A 19,970-nucleotide genomic window follows, 5' to 3' on the forward strand; every position below is an offset into this window, starting at 1 on the left:
CACGCCCAGGCCACCTCCCCGCAGTGCCGCCGCCGCCCGGCTCCCCCGGAAACAGCAGCGCCGCGCGTCGCGTTCCGGGCCCGGCTGGCGGGGGATGGAGGCAGCGGCGGAGCGCTGGATGGACCGAGCCCTGCGCATGGTGAGTGCGGGGCCGCCCGGCGCAGGACATGGGGATAAAGTCTCCAGGGCGCAAAGGCTGGAGAGCGGCGTTGGTTGTTATTTGTAGCCCCCGGGCACCGAGGATCCTCCCGCCTCGTCCCCACCGTGCTTGGCACTGGACGGAGCCAGGATAGTCCCCGGGTCCCTGTCCCACGGAGCTTACAGTCTAGTCCAGGGGTAGGCAGCCTATGGCACAGGTACCGAAGGCAGCACACGAGCTGATTTTCAGTGGCACTCACTGCCTGGGTCCTGGCCACCAGTCCAGGAGGCTCTGCCATTTAATTTAATTTTAAATGAAGCTTCTTAAACATTTTAAAAACCTTATTTACTTTACATACAACAATAGTTTAGCTATACATTAGAGACATAGAAAGAGACCTTCTAAAACTGTTAAAATGTATTACTGGCATGCAAAACCTTAAATTAGAGTGAATAAATGAAAAACTCCTGAAAGGTTGCTGACCCCTGTTGTAGTCGGTACCTGTTAATTTCCCGACAAGCCCAGCGGGGGTTTGCGCTGACCTAGGAATCTCTGCAGGGAGAGCTGCACCCTCTTATAACTGAGTTAAAATAGAGAGGCAAGGGCAGGGCCGTCCTTAGGATTTATGGTGCCCTAGGTGAGATTATTGAACTGGTGCCCCTGTGCCTGTCTTGCTCTTAGCAACACAAACATAAGCTTAAACTATTGGAAAACTTGCCACATGCATGTTATTAAAACCAGTTTAACGTAGTTAAGCACACTGTAATGCTGAGGGACTAGCACTAAAGAAGTAGCACTATAGAAAACATTCTGATTTGACAGAATGTTGCAAATAATATAATTTTTTTAATTTGTCAACATTTTATTGGTAATTTATATGAAGAGATATTGAAACAAGGATTTGTTTTTAATTAAAAGCAATCTTTCTAGCTTTTTTGGGTGCAAAATCAGGAATAATGTCATCGTATGACAAAGACAAAGTGATCTCTTGTTCGATTGCAAGAACAGCAAGACCAGTCAAGTGTTCCTGACTCCTTGTAGAGCGGAGATAGTTTTTAATGAGCTTTAGTTTTGAGAAACTCCATTCTCCTGATGCTACTGTTACAGGAATTGTCAGTAGAATACAACTGGCAATGTACACATTAGGATATATGTCAACAAGTTTGCTGGTATGAGTAAACTGTACAATGTCCATCATCGATTTTGCATGTGGCAACATGGATGACGGTATACTCAATTCTTCAAACAGTTCAAGTCCATTTAAATCAAAATGATAGCCATGCTTCAGGAGGCTTTCTAGGTCAGGGGTCCCCAATGCGGTGCCCATGGGTGCCATGGCGCCCGCAGGGGCATCTCAGTGCACCTGCGTACTGGCTGGCGGACAAGCATCTGCTCAAATGCCAGCGAAATTCGGCGGCATTTTGGCAGCGATGCCTCAGGATGACGCTGCTTGCTGCCGATAAGCAGCGTCATCCAGAGGCGTCGCCGCTGAAATGCCTCCGAATTTCGGCGGCATTTTGGCGGATGCTTGTCCACTGCCACGGTCCTTTGTCTGGCGGGTGCCAGACAAAAAAGGTTGGGGACCACTGCGCTAGGTTCTTGCACTTTGTCATTAGTTGCTCTTGTTTTCCTATTTCCTTGAATTTAGTCCTGCTCAGCCCGCTACCAGCTGAGTGAATGGAACCCCAGGCCGACAGCGGGTTGAGTAGCTCAGCCTGCTGCCAGCCTGGGGTTCCTTGGGGCAGCCGCTCAGCCTGCCGCTGCATGTCATCAAAAATCAGCTCGCGTGCCACCTTTGGCACGTGTGCCATAGGTTGCCGACCCCTTCTCTACACATTAGTAAGGAGATGAGCATATTACAGTTGTTGGAAGGCTCTATTTAGCAGTAACAGGGCTATAGGAAAGTCAGTCAACATTTTTTGTTTGTCTGATGAAAACTGGCCCACTCCCTTCCCCATACCAAATAACAAATAATTGTCAACTTAATTTTCTGTTTTTGGCTAAGATATTGATTTTTTTAAAAAAGATATTGAAATTGAATTCAGGATTGTTAGCAAGCATTTTTGGAGACCAAATTTGTTAAATGACAATCTAAATGGAAACACAGTACTGCTTTCATGCTTGGCTCACCCCCCAGCCTGCTGGTCCAACAGCTGCAGTAGAGTAGGAGATAGGTGGAAAAGTGCAGGACCCCAAAATCCACCTCTTGGGGTGCAGAGTGGCAACAGCAGCAGCAAACCCTCATGTCCTATCACATGCCAATAGGCACCACCGCCAGCCCAACTGACCATGGTGAAGTTAGCACAGCATCTGATCTCAGGGATGGGGCACGCATGAAGCCACAGCAGCTCATCCTGCCCTATGCAGCTCCCCCCGGATGAGATGGATCACTGCCAGCCCGAGGGAGATAACGCTTCCCAGCTAGGGTGACCAGATCCAGATGTCCTGATTTTATAGGGCTAGTCCCGATAGTTGGGGCTTTGTCTTATATAGGTACCAATTACCACCACATAGGGTGACCAGACAGCAAGTGTGAAAAACCGGGACGGGGGTGGGGGAGAATAGGAGCCTATATAAGAAAAAGACCCAAAAATCTGGACTGTCCCTATAAAATCGGGACATCTGGTCACCCTACAGGTGAGTTCCTTCCCCCACACCTTCCCAGAGACCCCAGCAGCCAATCCTCTCCCTCAGACTGTGCTGCATTCATCTCTCTCTAGGACCCAACAGCCCTGCTCTTACATGCTCCACTGCTTCCCCTCTGTCCAGACTCCCAGCAGAGCGGTGCCCCCAGACCTAGTGGTGCCCTAGGCGGCTGCCTGTTCTGCCTATGGCTAAGGATGGCCCTGGGCAAGGGGTGTGTGTGCGCGAGGTCAGGTAATACCTTTCATTGGACCGGCTTCTGAGACAAGCTTTGGAGTAACGCTGAGCTCCTCTTCAGGTCTGGGTTAAAAGACACAGCTGGGGTTAAAGTGGTGCAGCTTTGTGCCTAGACTAGAGCAGGGGCACCAGGGTGGTGGGCTCCAGCACCCAGGGCTTGTCTTCCCTAGAGTTGGCTAACTTGAGTTAATTGGCCAATCCGTTCACTTGAGCCAAAATAGCTAGTGAAGACAGAGAGCTGGACGGCCCAGCATCACTCAGCTGTTTGTATCAGAGAGGCAGGTACCCCATGTAGCTAAAGCTGAAGGAGGAATGTAGGCTGGCAGATGTCTGAGTCCGGGCACTGTATTTAGTATGTTTACTCACAAAAGTGACCAAAAGTCAGCACCTCAAGTGTACCCCTCATCTAAGGGCACAGCTACACTAGAGAGTTCAGTGTGGGGCAGCTGCATGGGTACAGTCAAGGTCACCAATATCTAAAATGACCCTTACTGAGCTTACAAATCAGGATTTGGACATAAACTGCAAGCAAAGTGTCTGGACTAGGGAGGTGTTAGTTGCACCTTTCTGCAATAGGCTGGCCCTTAGATCCCAGCCACCATGACAGGGAACTGCCCCCTACCTCCAGTGAGTACTTCCGCTGTAGTTACCCCTCCAGCAGCCCCAACTGTAGCCCCCCTGCCCCCCCTTCCCCCCGCAAGCTCCCTTCCCCTCTGGCAGTGTCCTCTTTTAGGGAACCTGCAATATGGTAAACCTATACTGGAAATACAGAAAGAGCATCTGTGACAGAGTGTAACTTTGCCATCAAGTGTACAGTATATACAAATGCAAACAGCAATTAGGTTTTATTTTGTCTGCACTTTATCGTTAACATTTCCCCCTCCACCCCTAATTTTCTTGTGTGTCTTGCAGGCTAAAGAAGCATTGGAAAATGGGGAAGTTCCTGTTGGCTGCCTTATGGTCTACAACAATGAGATCCTAGGAAAGGGGAGGAATGAGGTGAATGAAACTAAGAATGTAAGTCACAGAAAAAGCCCTATCAAAAAGTACACACAATGTGCAATGGGAATTTCATCATTCACCTCAGTGGGGCCTGGATTTCCCCTTATATGTGCATATTTTGTTTTCTTTTCATATATATTTCACATTTCTAACTCTGCACACCTAACCCCCTTTTCAGTACATTAGCCATTCTTTTTTTTTTGCTATCACTTTTTGCATGTTTATTTTTCAGAGCATGGTCTAGTTATTTCAATGCTTTTGCTATCACCTGGGACATTTGTGTGCTTACTGACTGTAATTTATGTGAGTGATGAATTTCAGAAGTTTCCACTTATCTATTTATTAGTAATTCCTCTAGTTAGAGCTATTTATGACAAGAAATAAACAAGAATCAGAAAAGAAAGCTGATATACACAGATATAACATAGCTATACAAATACATATATTGTCCCTTTTATGTTGTACTGAATTCATATTTACAGTTAAAGCAGCACTCAAATTTTCTTTGACTACAGGACACTGAAGGTAATGTATTATAATGTAGACTACTGGTAATTTTTCTTTTTTTCTGTATATGTGTGGACGTAATAAATTATGCAGGAGAGCCTTGCTAATTCACACTAATGACTGGGAGACAGATGACAAATAATTGATTTTTTTAATTTAGCATTTAAGTGAACAAAACAAGGATATCACTTTGCAAAATGTACTTTGACAAGTGCAGTTGGGTTTTATTTACTTACAATAATACTTCATAGGATTGATGATAGAGTATTGTCTCAAAAGTTAGTTTCAGTAATATGAGACCTAACTCTAGTATTCTTCTATGAAAACTTCCCTGGGAAGAAAGACAATACCAGACTGCTAGTTTTGGTATGGAAGTTTTAGAATAGGCATTTTAGCAAAGTTCAGCTGTATTGTTTATACAAAATGTGTCAATAACAAAGACTTTTGCTATACTGAATTTCTGCTTTCAACATTTAGACCCAATACTTGCAATCAGATCTGTGAGGATGGATCCTAAGCCCCACAGAGCCCTATAGAAGTCAGTGGGGCTCTGTGCAGGTAGAAAGGTTTGCCCCCAAATGAATCTGATTGCAGATTCAGGTCCTCAATTTGTATTATGTCTCATCCAGTCCAAAAACAAAGTAAAAAAAAGAGGCTTATAAATTCAGTTTCAAAGAGATGGTAGTAAGTCTAATGACCCACTTCTATTTGTGGTGGATGATAATGCACAACCTTTTTGTAGCAGCTTTACTTCTCATCTCTAGTTCATGAAAATTAGAAGTGTAGTACATGTTAGGGAGTTCATTTTAAAATCAGTGTGAATACTTCTCCCACCACTGAAATACAGGCACCTTTTGGATGACCTAATCGATATTACACCATTATTTAGAAAATTAAGTGAAGAATACTAAATCCAAATTGGGAGAATTTACTGTTATAAGGCAGAATGTAACAGTAGAAACCGATCACAAAAAATCAGCAGTAGCACGCCTACTCTGACAGGAAAAATGGTGTAAAGGGAACTTTAGGCACCCAAGTTTCACATTTTTGTGGCTTGATTTTCAGAAGTGCTGAGCCACGCACCACTCACATTGAAGTAATTGGGAACTGAGGGTGCTCAGCACTTCTGTCTGGCCTTGTTCTTCAATGACTACAGGTGGTCTGGGTCTTGGATGAAAGATGGTGTTAGACTGACAGTGATTACTTACTAGAAAATATACAAGCAGGAAAAGACCAAAATGTCTTCAATATTTCTCTTCTTATTGTCTCACACAGTTTCTGGCATTAGTTGACTAGGTGCAAAGTGAACTGCTACGGGCACCTAACACCCCTTCTCCCTATTCCCAAACTAGTCATTTTTGAATAAAAATTTATTTTCTTAAATCTCTCCAAATTTTGCCAGCAACTGAAATCTCTAGTTATTCTGCATATTGTCACATATGCTGTCTTTCTGTTCCATGTGCCAGTAGCAATATATGTAAAACCAGTAAGGCAACCTCTTCTACCAGCCTTATCTTAAAATTCTTTATCATCAGGTTCCTCCTCCTTGCTAAGCTTGGGGATGGGAGGAAGGGCTGTATACATTACAGAATCTTTCATGTTGCTTAGTAGGAGCATGTATCTAGATTCAACCCTTCAAGATGTTAGGCTTGTCATTACTTGAATTTGTTGGGCAACAGTGCAACAAATATCTTTGTAAGTCATTCTTTTTAAACAACTGGGCAATAGGTACACAAGACCTAGCCAGCATTGTTTTCCCTCTGGCAGCTCCCATGCTTGCCTGATTGTTCTCAGTCTTTCCTCAGATAACCCTACTATTTCCTCTTTAATAATACATGTGGCCCTTCCCAGCAAGAACATTTTTTGGAATGTCTTTATGTGCAAACATACCCCTCCCACTAAACTGTTCTCCCTTTAAGATTCTTTGTTACTACATGTAGGCTTGTCCTCTCTATTTATCTCCTGTTTAGTCATGCCAGCATGTGTCTTTGCCCAGAGCATCTTGCAAGTACAGTATGTAATCACTGAAAAAGAAATATTGTTTCCACTCATAAATTACTAATGATGCCCTAAGATAAAATAGAACTACCAGCTTTAGCCCTGTCACTCTCACTTGTTGATTCTTGTGTAAGATTTAGATTGTTCGTTCTTCAGTGCAGGATACTTTTGGGCACTGTATTAATAGCATCCTAAGTTTCTTCCCTAATGACTTCACCTTCAGGTAATGTCTATTCTTCCAACACCTTTTATCACCCTTCCATAACAGTAATTATTTTCTTGTTCCATTGTTACTGTTTCTGTTTTTTTCCTTTATATAATAATTAATTAATATGTAGCACACAAATGCTATGCAAATAGTAAATTTTATATATTGGGCTTATAGGAGTTTATAAATGGACTCATATGATGTAATATGAAAGTGACTACATGTACAACTCATATAAAAATGACACATAGGTTTGTTTCAATATACCTGTTTACAAAGTCATATTTTAAGGCCATGTATTGTTCCACTAACATGGACTCAATCTTCATCTACATCCAGCTCATGGTGGGTCCTGTTGAGTTGGTGTGGGGGCAAGCAGAAGTGGCTCTATCTTCATGCCTCCTGTGATCTTCAGGGCATAATTTAGAGCAGTCAGACAGGGCTGCTCTAAATTACATTGATTATAATGGTTTCCCGGGAATCAGTCTGCTGGCCAGGGATTAATGGAGTGCAGTGAGCTCACTCCCAGGCACTCTTAATGCACACAGCCTTCATAGATTCTTAGAGTTCAAGGTCAGAAGGGATTGTTGTGTCAGACTAGATGATCATAGAGCATGAACTTTCCCCAAAATATTTCCAGAGCATAAATTTTAGGAAAACATCTAATCTCAATGTAAAAAATTGCCAGTGATGGAGGATCCACCATGACCTATGATCAATTGTTCCAATGGTTAATTACCCTCACTGTTAAAAATTTACACCTTATTTCCATTCTGAATTTGTCTAGCTTCAATCTCCAGCCATTGGATTGTGTTATACTTTTTTCAGCTAGACTGAAGAACCCATTATCAAATATTTGTTCCCTATGTAAGTATTTATAGACTGTAATCATGTCACTTGACAAACCTTAACAAACCTTCTCTTTGTTAAGCTAAATAAATTGAGCTCCTTGAGTCTGTCACAATGTTTTCTAATCCTTTAATCATTCTCATGGGTTTTATCTGAACCCCCTCTGATTTTTCAACATACTTCTTGAATTGGATCCTTCTGGATACCAGAACTGGACACAGTATTCCAGTAGCAGTCGTACCAGTGCCCAATACAGGGGGAAAATAACCTCTTTACTCCTACTGAAGATTCCCCTTTCTATGCTTCCATGGATTGCATTAGCCTTTTTGGCCCCAGTGTTGCACTGGGATCTTATGTTCAGCAGGTTACCCCCCAGAATCCCCAAATCATTTTTAGTGTCAACGTTCACCGAGGAATCCTCAGCTACCATATTAAGGCAATGTTAAGGTCACATTTCATCTCTAAGATTATGGGAATTACCTCTAAATATTGATTTAGATCCACATGTAGATTCTAAATGTGAATCTAAATATGAATGTACAATTATTAGTTTTAGCAACGTAAGATTTTAGTAGTAACCTATTTATCTGTATACATGGGCTCCATCACCTTAATATCCAAGCACATCACAATTAACAGTGAATGTAGCTTCATGGCATCGATATAAGGTATTCTCCCTATTTTACAGATTGAAAATAAAGTCACAGAGATGAAATGACTTGGCCAATGTCACACAGGAAGTGAATGGCAGAGCTGGGAGTTGAACTCAGATCTCCCACATTCCAGTTCAGTGCCTGGCACACACAAAAAATCCTTCTTTTCCTGAATAAGGATTTTAAAAAAATTATCTTGGTAATACTCATTCAAATAAATGATTCTCAAACTTGAAGAGCTACTTTGAAATCTAATGGAGTGACAGAGAGCCACAAAATAATCAGAACAATGTTGTTACATTATCTTATGATGTTTGTGTTGTAACTTTAGGTCAACAAAACTCTTGGTGACTTCTATATCATAATACAGACATTACAGTGCAATATCAGGATGGTTTTCTGGGATTGTTTTGTGGGTCTCTGCAACTCCATTAGATAGTTTCTGTATTCTGTTTGTGCTCATTATGTCACGCCCTTCACTGTGATACATGTGTCTCCTCCTCATTCCCATCCCACTTTCCCATCTTTCCGGGTTGCAAAGAGGTCACTCTGGTCTGTTTACTCAGCATTTTCCTTACATATGAAGCAGGATAGGGTGAGAGGTGTGCTTCTGAGTTGAGCCCTCTGCTTGTTCTGCCAAAGAGTAGGCAGAATAAGAGATCTGATCAAGCTTGTGGATTCCTTGAGAGTTGTACATAACTAAAATTTGAGGCTGAGTATCATAACTTCAAATCAATCTGTGCAAAATTGCACTCTGCGTTTACTCAATTCTTCAGCTGGGACCAGCCAAAAAAGAGCCCTTTCAAAGGAGCATTACATTGCCACTGTGATGGAAATGAAAATACCTGATTTTTAATAGACAAAGCGTAGCCCGCCCTGTTTTTATTAAAAAGAGATAATTTTATGGTGGTGTGTTCTCATTTCACTTGAGTGGATAAGGTGAATAAGGGTAATATGTTTAAAGTTGCAGATCAATGCAAGCCTTTTTTGTCTCCTTATAAATTCCAGGCTACTCGACATGCAGAAATGGTAGCAATCGATCAGGTCCTAGACTGGTGTCATCAACACGACAAGGATCCTGCAGAAGTGTTTGCACACACAGTGTTGTATGTAACTGTAGAGCCTTGTATTATGTGTGCAGCTGCCCTGCGCTTGATGAGTATCCTTTAGTTCTGATTCATGCTGGGAAACCATATGTCAGTATGTTACTTTCAAGTAAATCATTTGGTAATGAACCAATGGAGAAGAGCTTGATGTTGTCAAACAAAGGTTTATAGGGTACCAGCTTATCTGCTCAGAGAATGTGCCCATGCTACCGTTCCTGTACTGAAGGCCATATGACCAAGGATGAGAGATTTAAGGATAAGAGAAAGCAATTTGCAAACGTGGCATGTACATTGTTTTCTCTTAGGGGTGTGAAAGTAAATCTCAGAAAGAGCCTGTTACCGTATACAATTAGTTAATTCCACGCAAGTGTCCAGTTTTAGAAAATGTATCAAACTAGTAATATGTGGTTTCCAATGTGTCCCTTTTGGGATCTCTTCTCTCCCATCTCCTTCCAGCTGCAGAAGGCATGCTCTGTGCATTACTGAAAAGTAGTGCACAGGAGTGAGGGTTGAGTGCAGACTAATTTTATAAAAAAAAGTACAGGCACAATGTACTGAACTCAGATGGCCAGTAAAACCAGGATACTCTGCTTCATACCACTCTTTTCTTATTAACTTAGTTCCTTAACTCTTTCATATAAATCCCATTGGTTGTCTATGGCTGTCAGAATGAGCGATTTGGAGGTTGTGGCTCAGTTTTGAACATCTCCTCTGCTAACTTAACAGATACTGGCGAACCATTTCAGGTAAAACATCAAGATGTGTTCCTTCTTGTATTTAATGTTTAAAACAATGAATACAGTTACAGTTGGCGATGAGAAACTGAGATAGTGAGGCTGTAAAAGGGTTTCTGACATCAGCAAGAACATACTGATGGCATCACAACATAAGCACCTGCTTTTTAGGTTGACCACCTGCTGTTCAGTGATGGGAGAGAGAGGAAGCTTGTTTGTGAGAGTACAGTTTGAGAGTTTTGTACAGTTTTCTTCTGAAAGATTATTCTGATATTCAAGCTGAAAATGGCTCTCAGATATACCCAACTGTGTAAAGGAAAAGGCTATTTCTATCGTAAATGTTTTTTTCAAGGAATTGCAGTGGGATGAATGTGTACAAGTTAGCACTTTCCTATGTGGGTGTACTCTCTGCAATTAGTGGTGTTATTGAAAACATCCTAGCTCATTATTTTTCCTATCATTCCCATTCACATATTTGAGCCAGTTACAGTACATTTTGTGGGTGGGAGTGTTACTTTTGGAGGGCCATGGAGACCTCAGAATTTATTTCTAGGAATAAGATAATAGATGAGCTGCTTGATAGGAAACTAATTTACAAATACCCACATGCATGTTTCTTATATTCCCAAGGGTTAGTGTGATTTACAGAAGTAAACAAAGTACATTGCTAGTATGTGGAGGAGGGAAGGGTGGTTGCAGAAGAGTTATAAGAAAAACTCCTATGAAGGATGAGCAGGTCTGCGAACTACTATAATAAGCCTCAGACAAGGTCTTCATTCTGAAATTGAGGGCTTCTGATCACAGATAATTAGAGGTGTACTCTCAGTAAACAGAAGAGGCAGTACAAATTCTGTGCAATTGTGTGGCATCTTGGTTTTGAATGCTTTAATGAACATAGAGTTCTAATTTCAATAGTGCATTGCTGGTTATCGAGCTGAAGAAGCAGTGGACATGTTAAAAACCTTCTACAGACAAGAAAATCCAAATGGTAAGTTTCCTTTTTTTTGCAACTACTTTAACCCTAATAATAAATTAAAAGAATTCTGGAACAGGCATTGTCATCTTTCACTTTCAATGTCTTTTTTCCTCCATCCTTACTGGCAGCACCGAAATCAAAAGTACGGAAAAAGGAATGCAATAAGTGATAGTCCTCTACTGATGGAAAACTGAAAGATAACAAAATAATGATTTGTGGAAAAGATCTCTTCAGTGTTCCCTTTGATACAGCATTTGGGTATGGAATGGAAACATTCATGAATGTCAAATGTGTTGATCTGTATGGTTTCACTAGTTGAACATTATCGGTTTCTGTCATTTTCTATGGTTAGTAGGTTGACTGATTTCTAATCACCAAACATAGCCTTTATGAAGAATATAATGTTTCTGTTTGGTGGGGAATATTTTGAATTATAGTTCAGACTGAACTTCTTTTCAGCCATATGGATTTAGCACTCCATTGGAGTAACTGCCATTCTGTACAGCACATGGATGAATATCTGTGTCCTTTTGTCTATGGAGCAGCTTCTTGCTGTTAGACAGCAGGTACTTGTAGAAACTAGATCAATCCAAAAGTGGATAAACAAGCCACTTAGAAAGTTACATTCATATACATACATATTGAATTAGAATACAGTTAAGAGTTACAAGAGGGTAACAAAAGGACAGTTAAGCAACTATGCTGATCTTGAAAATTGAGATCAGACCAATGTAGCAGTTCATTGTTTTCCACTGTAGATATACTGTAGGCCAAACTTTCAAAGAGTTTCTGAAAAGTCACATATGCAAAGGCAGATATTTATACAAAACTAAATGTGTGACTACTTGATTTGCATGAACAAATGGTGATTTGCTGCATAGTATTTGTACGTGAATTTTTGGAGGTTGCCATGAAAGTTTGTCCCTCTTACCCCTCTCTTCAATGTTAGTATATAGAAAAAGATTACAGTTAAGAATTAAATCCTCCAGTCAGTTGGACTCATTCTGAACTACTAAATCATGGCATTTGAAATGTGTAATCACAAATGTGAAAGCTAGGAAAGGAAAATGGCAGTAAGAAAAAGAGAACAAGATGCACGACAGTCTACCTTTTGGAGCATTTGTTATTTAAATGTCACTTACATATGCTTTTGCTTGGCCATGCTGTAATTCATAATCCAGAAGAGGGCCTTACTGTTCCACTAATGAATAAAAAGTATAGGTCTAAGTTGAATCCTTGATTATATTGCTTTTGGTGGATATTTTTCTTGAGGAAAAACATCTTGTGATTTAGTCAGTTGAAATGCAGAAATTTTGAGATGTCTTATTTTTTATTACAGAAGAGAGATTAGAATTCTATGGATACAAAAGTCAAAATCATGGTACAATTAAATATTTTCTACAATTAGAGTAACGTTGAAAAAGTAGAATTTTTTGTTTTTGATGGTAAAATAAAGTAACTCATTTGCCACCAGTTCCCCCAACACCCTGGAATTTATTTTCTTTATATAATTTTCTCAGTGTTTATAGTTTACTGATTGGAGGAAAAAGGAACTTAAAAAAAAAAGATTGTGCTGGGCTCCTATATGCTATTTTAAATATTGCTGTTATTTACAAGATTTTTAAATTATTCCTTTTGTTTACATTTTCAGTCTATTGTATTTCCTGACCCACTGGACCTCAGTTGCTGCTGGTCTGAGTCTTTTCTTTCCTATAACCAAATAAAATGTTACTACATTTGTAGATTCATCAGCATCGATAGAGATTATTTAGTGCTGAAAGGAGATACTGTCAGTTCCCTTCCTTCAGTAAGCAAGGGCTAGAAGGGACCCTGAAACAGGCTGCCTAAATATTGACAATTTAGATAACAGTTTTAATGCCTAGGAGGATCTCAGGGGACGGATATACCAGTGGTTAAGGCACTTGACTGGTGACTCAGATATGAGTTAAATTCCTGGCTTTAAGACAAGCTTCTTTGATTATTTTGAACAAGTCATTTTAAGGCCCAGATCCTCAAAAGGTATTTAGGTGTCTAATTCCCTTTGAAATCAGTGGGATTTAGGCACCTAAATACTTTTTCAGGATCTGGGCCTTACATGCTCTGCCCCCCCTTCTTCATCTGTAAAATGGATACCAGTACTTCCCTATCTCACTAGTGTGTTGAAAGGACAAATTAATTAATATTTGAAACAATTTAAGTATATAGATAATTGCTAATAGGAAAATTAAATACTTCTGAAGCCAACCCTGATTTTGCCATCCTTACTTATATTGAGGAATGCTTACTTGCATGAGGAGTAGTCACTGAAGTCAATGGGACTGTTCACATGAGTAATAATTCGAGAAGGACCAGGGTTGAAGAATCAAGCTGTTGGGGAGAAGGACTGCATAACGCACACAGTACAGCTGAAGGTGGTGGACACAGTGAAATTCTGTCTAGGACTTTTGAACTGAAACAAAAGATGGCAGGTATGATTCTTTAAAAGAAACCCATCTTAGGGAGAGGTTTTTCTTTCTCTAAAAATGTTAGGATATTGATCCTTATGACAGGCCAGATATATTGCTGGGTCATATTTCTGATAGCAGGGGTTGAGAAAGCCTTACCCAAACCACTAGGTTTTTCTAACCTGTCTAGCTCCTAGGACAAAGTTATACTGAAGTGAAAAAACCCAGACTAAATTTGGTGGTTTCTAAGTCTCTGATAGGGTTGATTATCTCTTCCAACAAGTAAAGCAGAAAAGAAAAAAAGGCCACAGTTACAGGCTCCTACAAATCTTTTCATCACTAACCCACCTGAAATCAGTGGGACCATTCATGTGCTTAAGTGTTTTCAGGATCAAGGCTTTAGCCTCTATTTGATAAAACACTTTTTGTATCATTAGAACTGATGCTAAATTGGCATGTTCCCCTGCCTCATGTTGGTCTTTTGGGGTCCCAAAATGGACTCTTGGGTATTGATGAATCCTTGATGAAGGATTTGAAAGGGAACCAATTTCTCTCCTCTGAAAAAGCAAAGTTAAGTTACAAAACCTATTTCCTTGTCATGGAAAATATTAATGCATTTTACTTTCTCTCTCCTGACTTGAAAAAATACATTGATAGATCAATTGATAAAGATACTCCTAACAGCTACATGCCCCCAAAGCCTGTTAGAAAATGTTGGCGTTGTTGTATTGTACTATGTTTATATTGGGTGCCTCAAGTCCTATTAACTGCTGTTGCGGCTGTAGGTGTTCAAGACATTTGAAAATTTTGTACGTAAATATGTGTCTGAGTGTTAGGCACCTGAGTTTGAGAAGTTTAACCTAATAGAGAAATCAAGCTATGTAAAAAATCTACAAGCTGTATAGTGTGTACATTTGAACTGGGACTTGACCCGCCTTTTAGTTTTTCTGTCACCTTAAACAAAAAAATTTTTCTAAAGGAAAGAGACCAAGGTATCAATATGGGAGCTCAATGGAAACCTTTGCTTGATGTTAAGCTGCAGTCAGAAAATCAAACGAACAGCATGAAGACCAGAATAGAGAATGATAATGGAAGTATGATGCTATTATAGCAAACAATGGTAGGGCCTGTGATGTTATGTGATTAAAATATGACCATATAGATCAGGGATCGGCAACCTTTGGCACGTGGCCCACCAAGGAAAGCCGCTGGCGGGCTGGGACGGTTTGTTTACCTGCAACATCTGTACGTTTGGCCAATCGCAGCTCCCACTGGCCGCGGTTCACTGTCCCAGGCCAATGGCGACCACATCCCTCTACTGCTTTAGCATCTCGGTTTGGATGCTCCCAGCATATAGATATGCACTGAATCTCTGTGTGATAAAAAGCCCTAGTTCAGCAACTTTGACTCCAGCAGCCTACTTATCACACCACAGCGACACTCTGGTCTCAACCAGCCTTAGTTACTACTAGCCGTGTGATCCCAACACACACCCTAGTCCTGAATTTCCCCAAAACTGTCTGCCCTGAAGGGTCTAGCTCTGGCCTGGAATATGTAGGCAAGTAATAAGGTCCGCTACTCTACACATAGCAGTTATTTTGCTTTAAGTGGTGTTAACAATCACTTTAATTCAAACACAGCACTGGATTGGTTTAGATTAAAAGTAAAATGAGTTTTTATTAACAAAAAGGATTTTAAGTGCATTTGTGCATAAGGGATAAAGTCAGAAATGGTAACAAGCAAATAAAAGTGAAAAACACTTTCTGGTGACTAAGACTTAAGAAAACGACAGTCTTCGTTCAAGGTAAGATTCTTATTATGCTTCCTCCAGCAAGATGGCTGATCACCCAGTCGGTAAGGATCTCCCACCAAGTCCAAAGTGCTTGGTTCTTTTGTCATCTTAGGTGAAAGGTAACTTGGGGTTCTGTGCCCCTCTCTTTTATAGTGCAATGAATTCTGAAATGTATCTTCCTCAACGTCCAGTGCCCCTGCTGTGAGGAAATGTGCCATGGAGAAGATTCCATGCAGGTTTCTTCCTTGCTGGTGCTTTCTACAATGCAAATTAATCTTTTCCTGCAGCCCCCGATATACCAGTGAATGGCCACTTGACTAGTTGCCAGTTGTCTGTGATTGTGCTTGGATGGAAGTGTCGACCTTTCCTTTGGAAAAAACCTGTTTACTCACTCCCCAATCTTGTCCCCAAACACATTTTAGTCCCATGTTTCCTTCACATTTCTACAGGCCTTTGGGCATTTACTATACCTGCACCACATAAGAATATTAATGATCAGGTTGTTAGGGTTTTCCAATAACATCTTACACAACAGCTAAGAGATACAGATTATGACATAAGTGAATTGGGCTACACTGAACTGGTCAGGCCAACAGAAACTCACCACCAGATACCTATGAGCCCCTTGTCACAATAAGTTACACAGATGAAGTTGTTATTTTAACAAGGGATCTAAGCCCTCATATTTTAGGGCATAAGCTGACCACTAACCGATGGCGGTTAAGAAGAAACTTCCTCTAAAGGGCATGTTATTCCATAACTGTCTATTACGAGTTTTTGCATACCTTTCTCTGAAGTGTCTGATACTGGTCACTCAGAGACAGGATATTAGATTGTCCATTGGGCTGTTCTAGTATAGTAATTCTGATGTCCCCAACAACCAGTCGAAACATTCTTTCATGAAAAATGTAATACAATTGATAGACTTTGCATCATGTTCTTACGATCTACAAACTCAGACTCTATCAGACTATCAGAAAGATAGGTTTCAGGTTCTCTGCCAGAGTATGTTGCTCTTACTTCCTTTGAAGTAGAATTCCAGGGGCAGAATCATGAAGAGATCCACAGATGACCTCAATTATTGGTGTGGAACCCAGGGAGAGAGGACATTATAGTCAAGACTTAAAACATATAATGATTTACTGGTCCATATCAGAACCTTGACCTCAGCTGGAAACAAATAAGAAATCATTGCTACCTTTGGAGCACGGACGTAATGTGTTCCATGGAGGAATCTTTGCAAAGTAAGCAGGTAGCTACAATGTGGCAAGCAGGTTTCATGTGTGGAGAGCATTACAGCAAACCAAGGTGGAGGTGACCAAGGCATGGAAAACTGGTAGTTTCCATATCCTGAAGAAATTATTACATCACCACCAGGGGCCCATCCAAAGCCTACTGTAGTCAATGAGAATCGTAGACTTCACTGGGTTTGAAGTGCATCCTTGGCGATCAATGCCATTTGGAAATCTCAATGCAATCTTATTAATTATGCAAATTATTTTCAAATGACTTTTGCTTCATTATTTCTATTTTTGTTTTTGTTTCTTACAGTCTGGCCAAGTGACATGAAAAGGTACAGAAAACAACCCACAGCTTGTATGATATAGAATTAATTTAAGTATTTTAAATGCAGGCTTCCTCACCTCCCCCAAAAATATGCTGCCGCATCAGACTTACTTTGGACGGTATCTTCTTCAGTTTAAATCACAGAGTTCTGTGACCTTATTTCAGCCATTGGTTTGCTTGTCCATAGATTTTGACATGAAAATCTGTTGAACCAGCTTGAAGGGCAAGAGCACAAAGCTACATGGCTCTGTCTGTGCTAAATGGATTGTGACTGGCAATGCAAAGATACAAAAAGTATGTCTTGTGACTGGCATGACAGGAGAAAGCATTAATTTAAATTACGATTTGGGGCTCTGAAAGGCTTATTGAGCCATTCCATTCTCATTATGAGTTCCTTCCACTATTTGAGATTAAGTGATACCTTTACATGACAGTTTTATTTAAATATGTACATTTATGGAGTTCTTCTATTAAGTCTTTGAAATGTCTGCAGGTCGTTTGCAGAGATGTATATGCAGCATGGCCCATAATTACCTTGGCAGGTTTAGAGCACCGATAAAAGATTGTATTTTTAAAAGTAAAGCCCTCAAACTTTCCCTGGGCTTGGCAAGAAACCTATTCCTCTGTTGTATTTGGAGCAAGATCTGGGGAGATAGCCTGCAGCCAGAAGCACCAGTAGAGGCAGTAACTGTTAAATCTTAAAAGAAAATGCTTTTGACACTAACAGAGGAAAGGAGAGAGGAAGACAATTAGTGCTAGAGTACAAGAAACAGATGTTTAATCATTTGCTTTGCCTTGTGGCTGCCAATATACAATCTTATAATTAAAATACACCTAGAAATGGGTCATTTTCTACTAATTCTCTAAGGTAGGCCTATATCTTTCTAAGGGGCTACCTCTGAAGTGAGGTTATTTGAATTTTTCAAAATTGTTCTAAACTAGTAGTCAAAAATGATGATTTTTTTCTTTAACTGAAAAATATTTTTTTTGCAGAAGTTTCTGATATGGCAGATGGCCTGTAGTGATCCAATAGGATGTAAAACTCTAGTTAGGTAGTCACTTGGCAATAAAACATGAATTAGCCTGTGTTTCCATAGAGACATTAAATGTTTTCAATGCTGTCTTACTTTTGTCTCTTTCAAAATATGCATGATTAAAAAATAAGAAAGAAGTAAGATGAAATAAAATAAAAAGCTTAGGACTCTGTGGACATGAAAGTTTAGAGCTGTTTGATTACTCTTGCTTTTCTTGGGTACGTCTACACTACGGGATAATTCCGATTTTACATAAACCGGTTTTGTAAAACAGATTGTGTAAAGTCGAGTGCACGCGGCCACACTAAGCACATTAATTCGGTGGTGTGCGTCCATGGTCCGAGGCTAGCGTCGATTTCCGGAGCATTGCACTGTGGGTAGCTATTCCGTAGCTATCCCATAGTTCCCACAGTCTCCTCTGCCCCTTAGAATTCTGGGTTGAGAGCCCAGTGGCTGATGGGGCAAAAATCATTGTTGTGGGTGGTTCTGGGTAAATGTCATCACTCATTCCTTCCTCCGGGAAAGCAACGGCAGACAATCATTTCACGCCCTTTTTCCCTGGATTGCCCTGGCAGACGCCATAACACGGCAACCATGGAGCCCGTTCAGCTTTTTTTTTTTTTTTTTTTTTTTTTTTTTTTAACAGTCACCGTATGTGTACTGGATGCCGCGGACAGAGGCGATACTCCAGCACTACACAGCAGCATTCATTTGCTTTTTCATGATAGCAGAGATGGTTACCAGTCGTTCTGTACCGTCTGCTGCCAGTGTAATTTGGCTATGAGATGACAGTTATCTGTCCTTCTGTGCTGTCTGCTGCTATCATGGGTGCCCCTGGCTGAGGTCGGCTGGGGGCGCAAAAGCAAAACTGGGAATGACTCCCTGAGTCAATCCCTCATTTATGGTTTCTAAAAATAGAGTCAGTCCTGCCTAGAATATGGGGTAAGTGTACTAGAGAACCAGTGTATCAGAGAGCACAGCCGCTCCATGTCAGATCCCGCAGAAATGATGAGCTACATGCCATTCGGAGACTGCTGGGGACTGTGGGATAGCTGGAGTCCTCAGTACCCCCTCCCTCCCTCCATGAGCATCCATTTGAGTCTCTGGCTTCCTGTTATGCTTGTCACGCAGCACTGTGTAGCCTGTAGATTTTAGCAGTTATCAAGCACGGGCTGATGGTGACGACGGATAGCAGTCATATTGTACCATCTGCCACCAGGAAGGGGAGAAGAGCGGATACTGCTCTTCACTGCTGCAGCATCGTGTCTACCACCAGCATTCAGTAGACATAGGGTGACATTGAAAAAAGTCAAGAAACGATTTCTTTCCCTTTTCTTTCATGTGGTGGGGGGAGAGAGTAAATTGACGAGCTGTACCCTGAACCACGCTGGACAATGTGTTTGAACCTACAGGCACTGGGAGCTCAGCCAAGAATGCAAATACTTTTCGGAGACTGCTGGGGACTGTGGGATAGCTGGAGTCCTCAGTACCCCCTCCCTCCCTCCATGAGCATCCATTTGAGTCTCTGGCTTCCTGTTATGCTTGTCACGCAGCACTGTGTAGCCTGTAGATTTTTTTTTTCAAACGCTTTGGCATTTCGTCTTCTGTAACGGAGCTCTGATAGAACAGATTTGTTTCCCCATACAGTGATCAGATCCAGTATCTCCCGTACGGTCCATGCTGGAGCTCTTTTTGGATTTGGGACCTGCATTGCCACCCGTGCTGATCAGAGCTCCACGCTGGGCAAACAGGAAATGAAAATCAAAATTTCGCGGGGCTTCTCCTGTTTACCTGGCCACTGCATCCGAGCTGAGATTGCTGTCCAGAGCGGTCACAGTGGTGCACTGTGGGATACCGCCCGGAGGCCAATACCGTCGATTTGCGGCCACACTAACCCTAATCCGATATGGTAATACTGATTTTAGCGCTACTCCTCTCGTTGGGGAGGAGTACAGAAATCGATTTAAAGAGCCCTTTATATCGATATAAAGGGCCTCGTTGTGTGGACGGGTACAGCGTTAAATCGGTTTAACGCTGCTAAAATCGGTTTAAACGCATAGTGTAGACCAGGCCTTAGGGATG

The 19,970-nt window shown here is 41.2% G+C and overlaps 1 protein-coding gene across 1 annotated transcript; it reads left to right on the top strand.

Annotated features, from left to right (window-relative positions):
* Positions 1-64: 64 nt before the first annotated feature.
* On the top strand, positions 65-12,694 carry ADAT2 (adenosine deaminase tRNA specific 2). Its single transcript, XM_050949999.1, has 6 exons — positions 65-139; positions 3,932-4,036; positions 9,245-9,396; positions 9,983-10,088; positions 10,992-11,064; positions 11,181-12,694. Exons 1-6 carry the CDS (start codon positions 95-97, stop codon positions 11,219-11,221), a joined length of 522 nt encoding a protein of 173 aa, XP_050805956.1. The 5' UTR covers positions 65-94; the 3' UTR covers positions 11,222-12,694.
* Positions 12,695-19,970: the final 7,276 nt, after the last annotated feature.

Source organism: Gopherus flavomarginatus, chromosome 4 (genome assembly GCF_025201925.1).
Source record: "Gopherus flavomarginatus isolate rGopFla2 chromosome 4, rGopFla2.mat.asm, whole genome shotgun sequence".
NCBI classification, from domain to species: domain Eukaryota; kingdom Metazoa; phylum Chordata; order Testudines; family Testudinidae; genus Gopherus; species Gopherus flavomarginatus.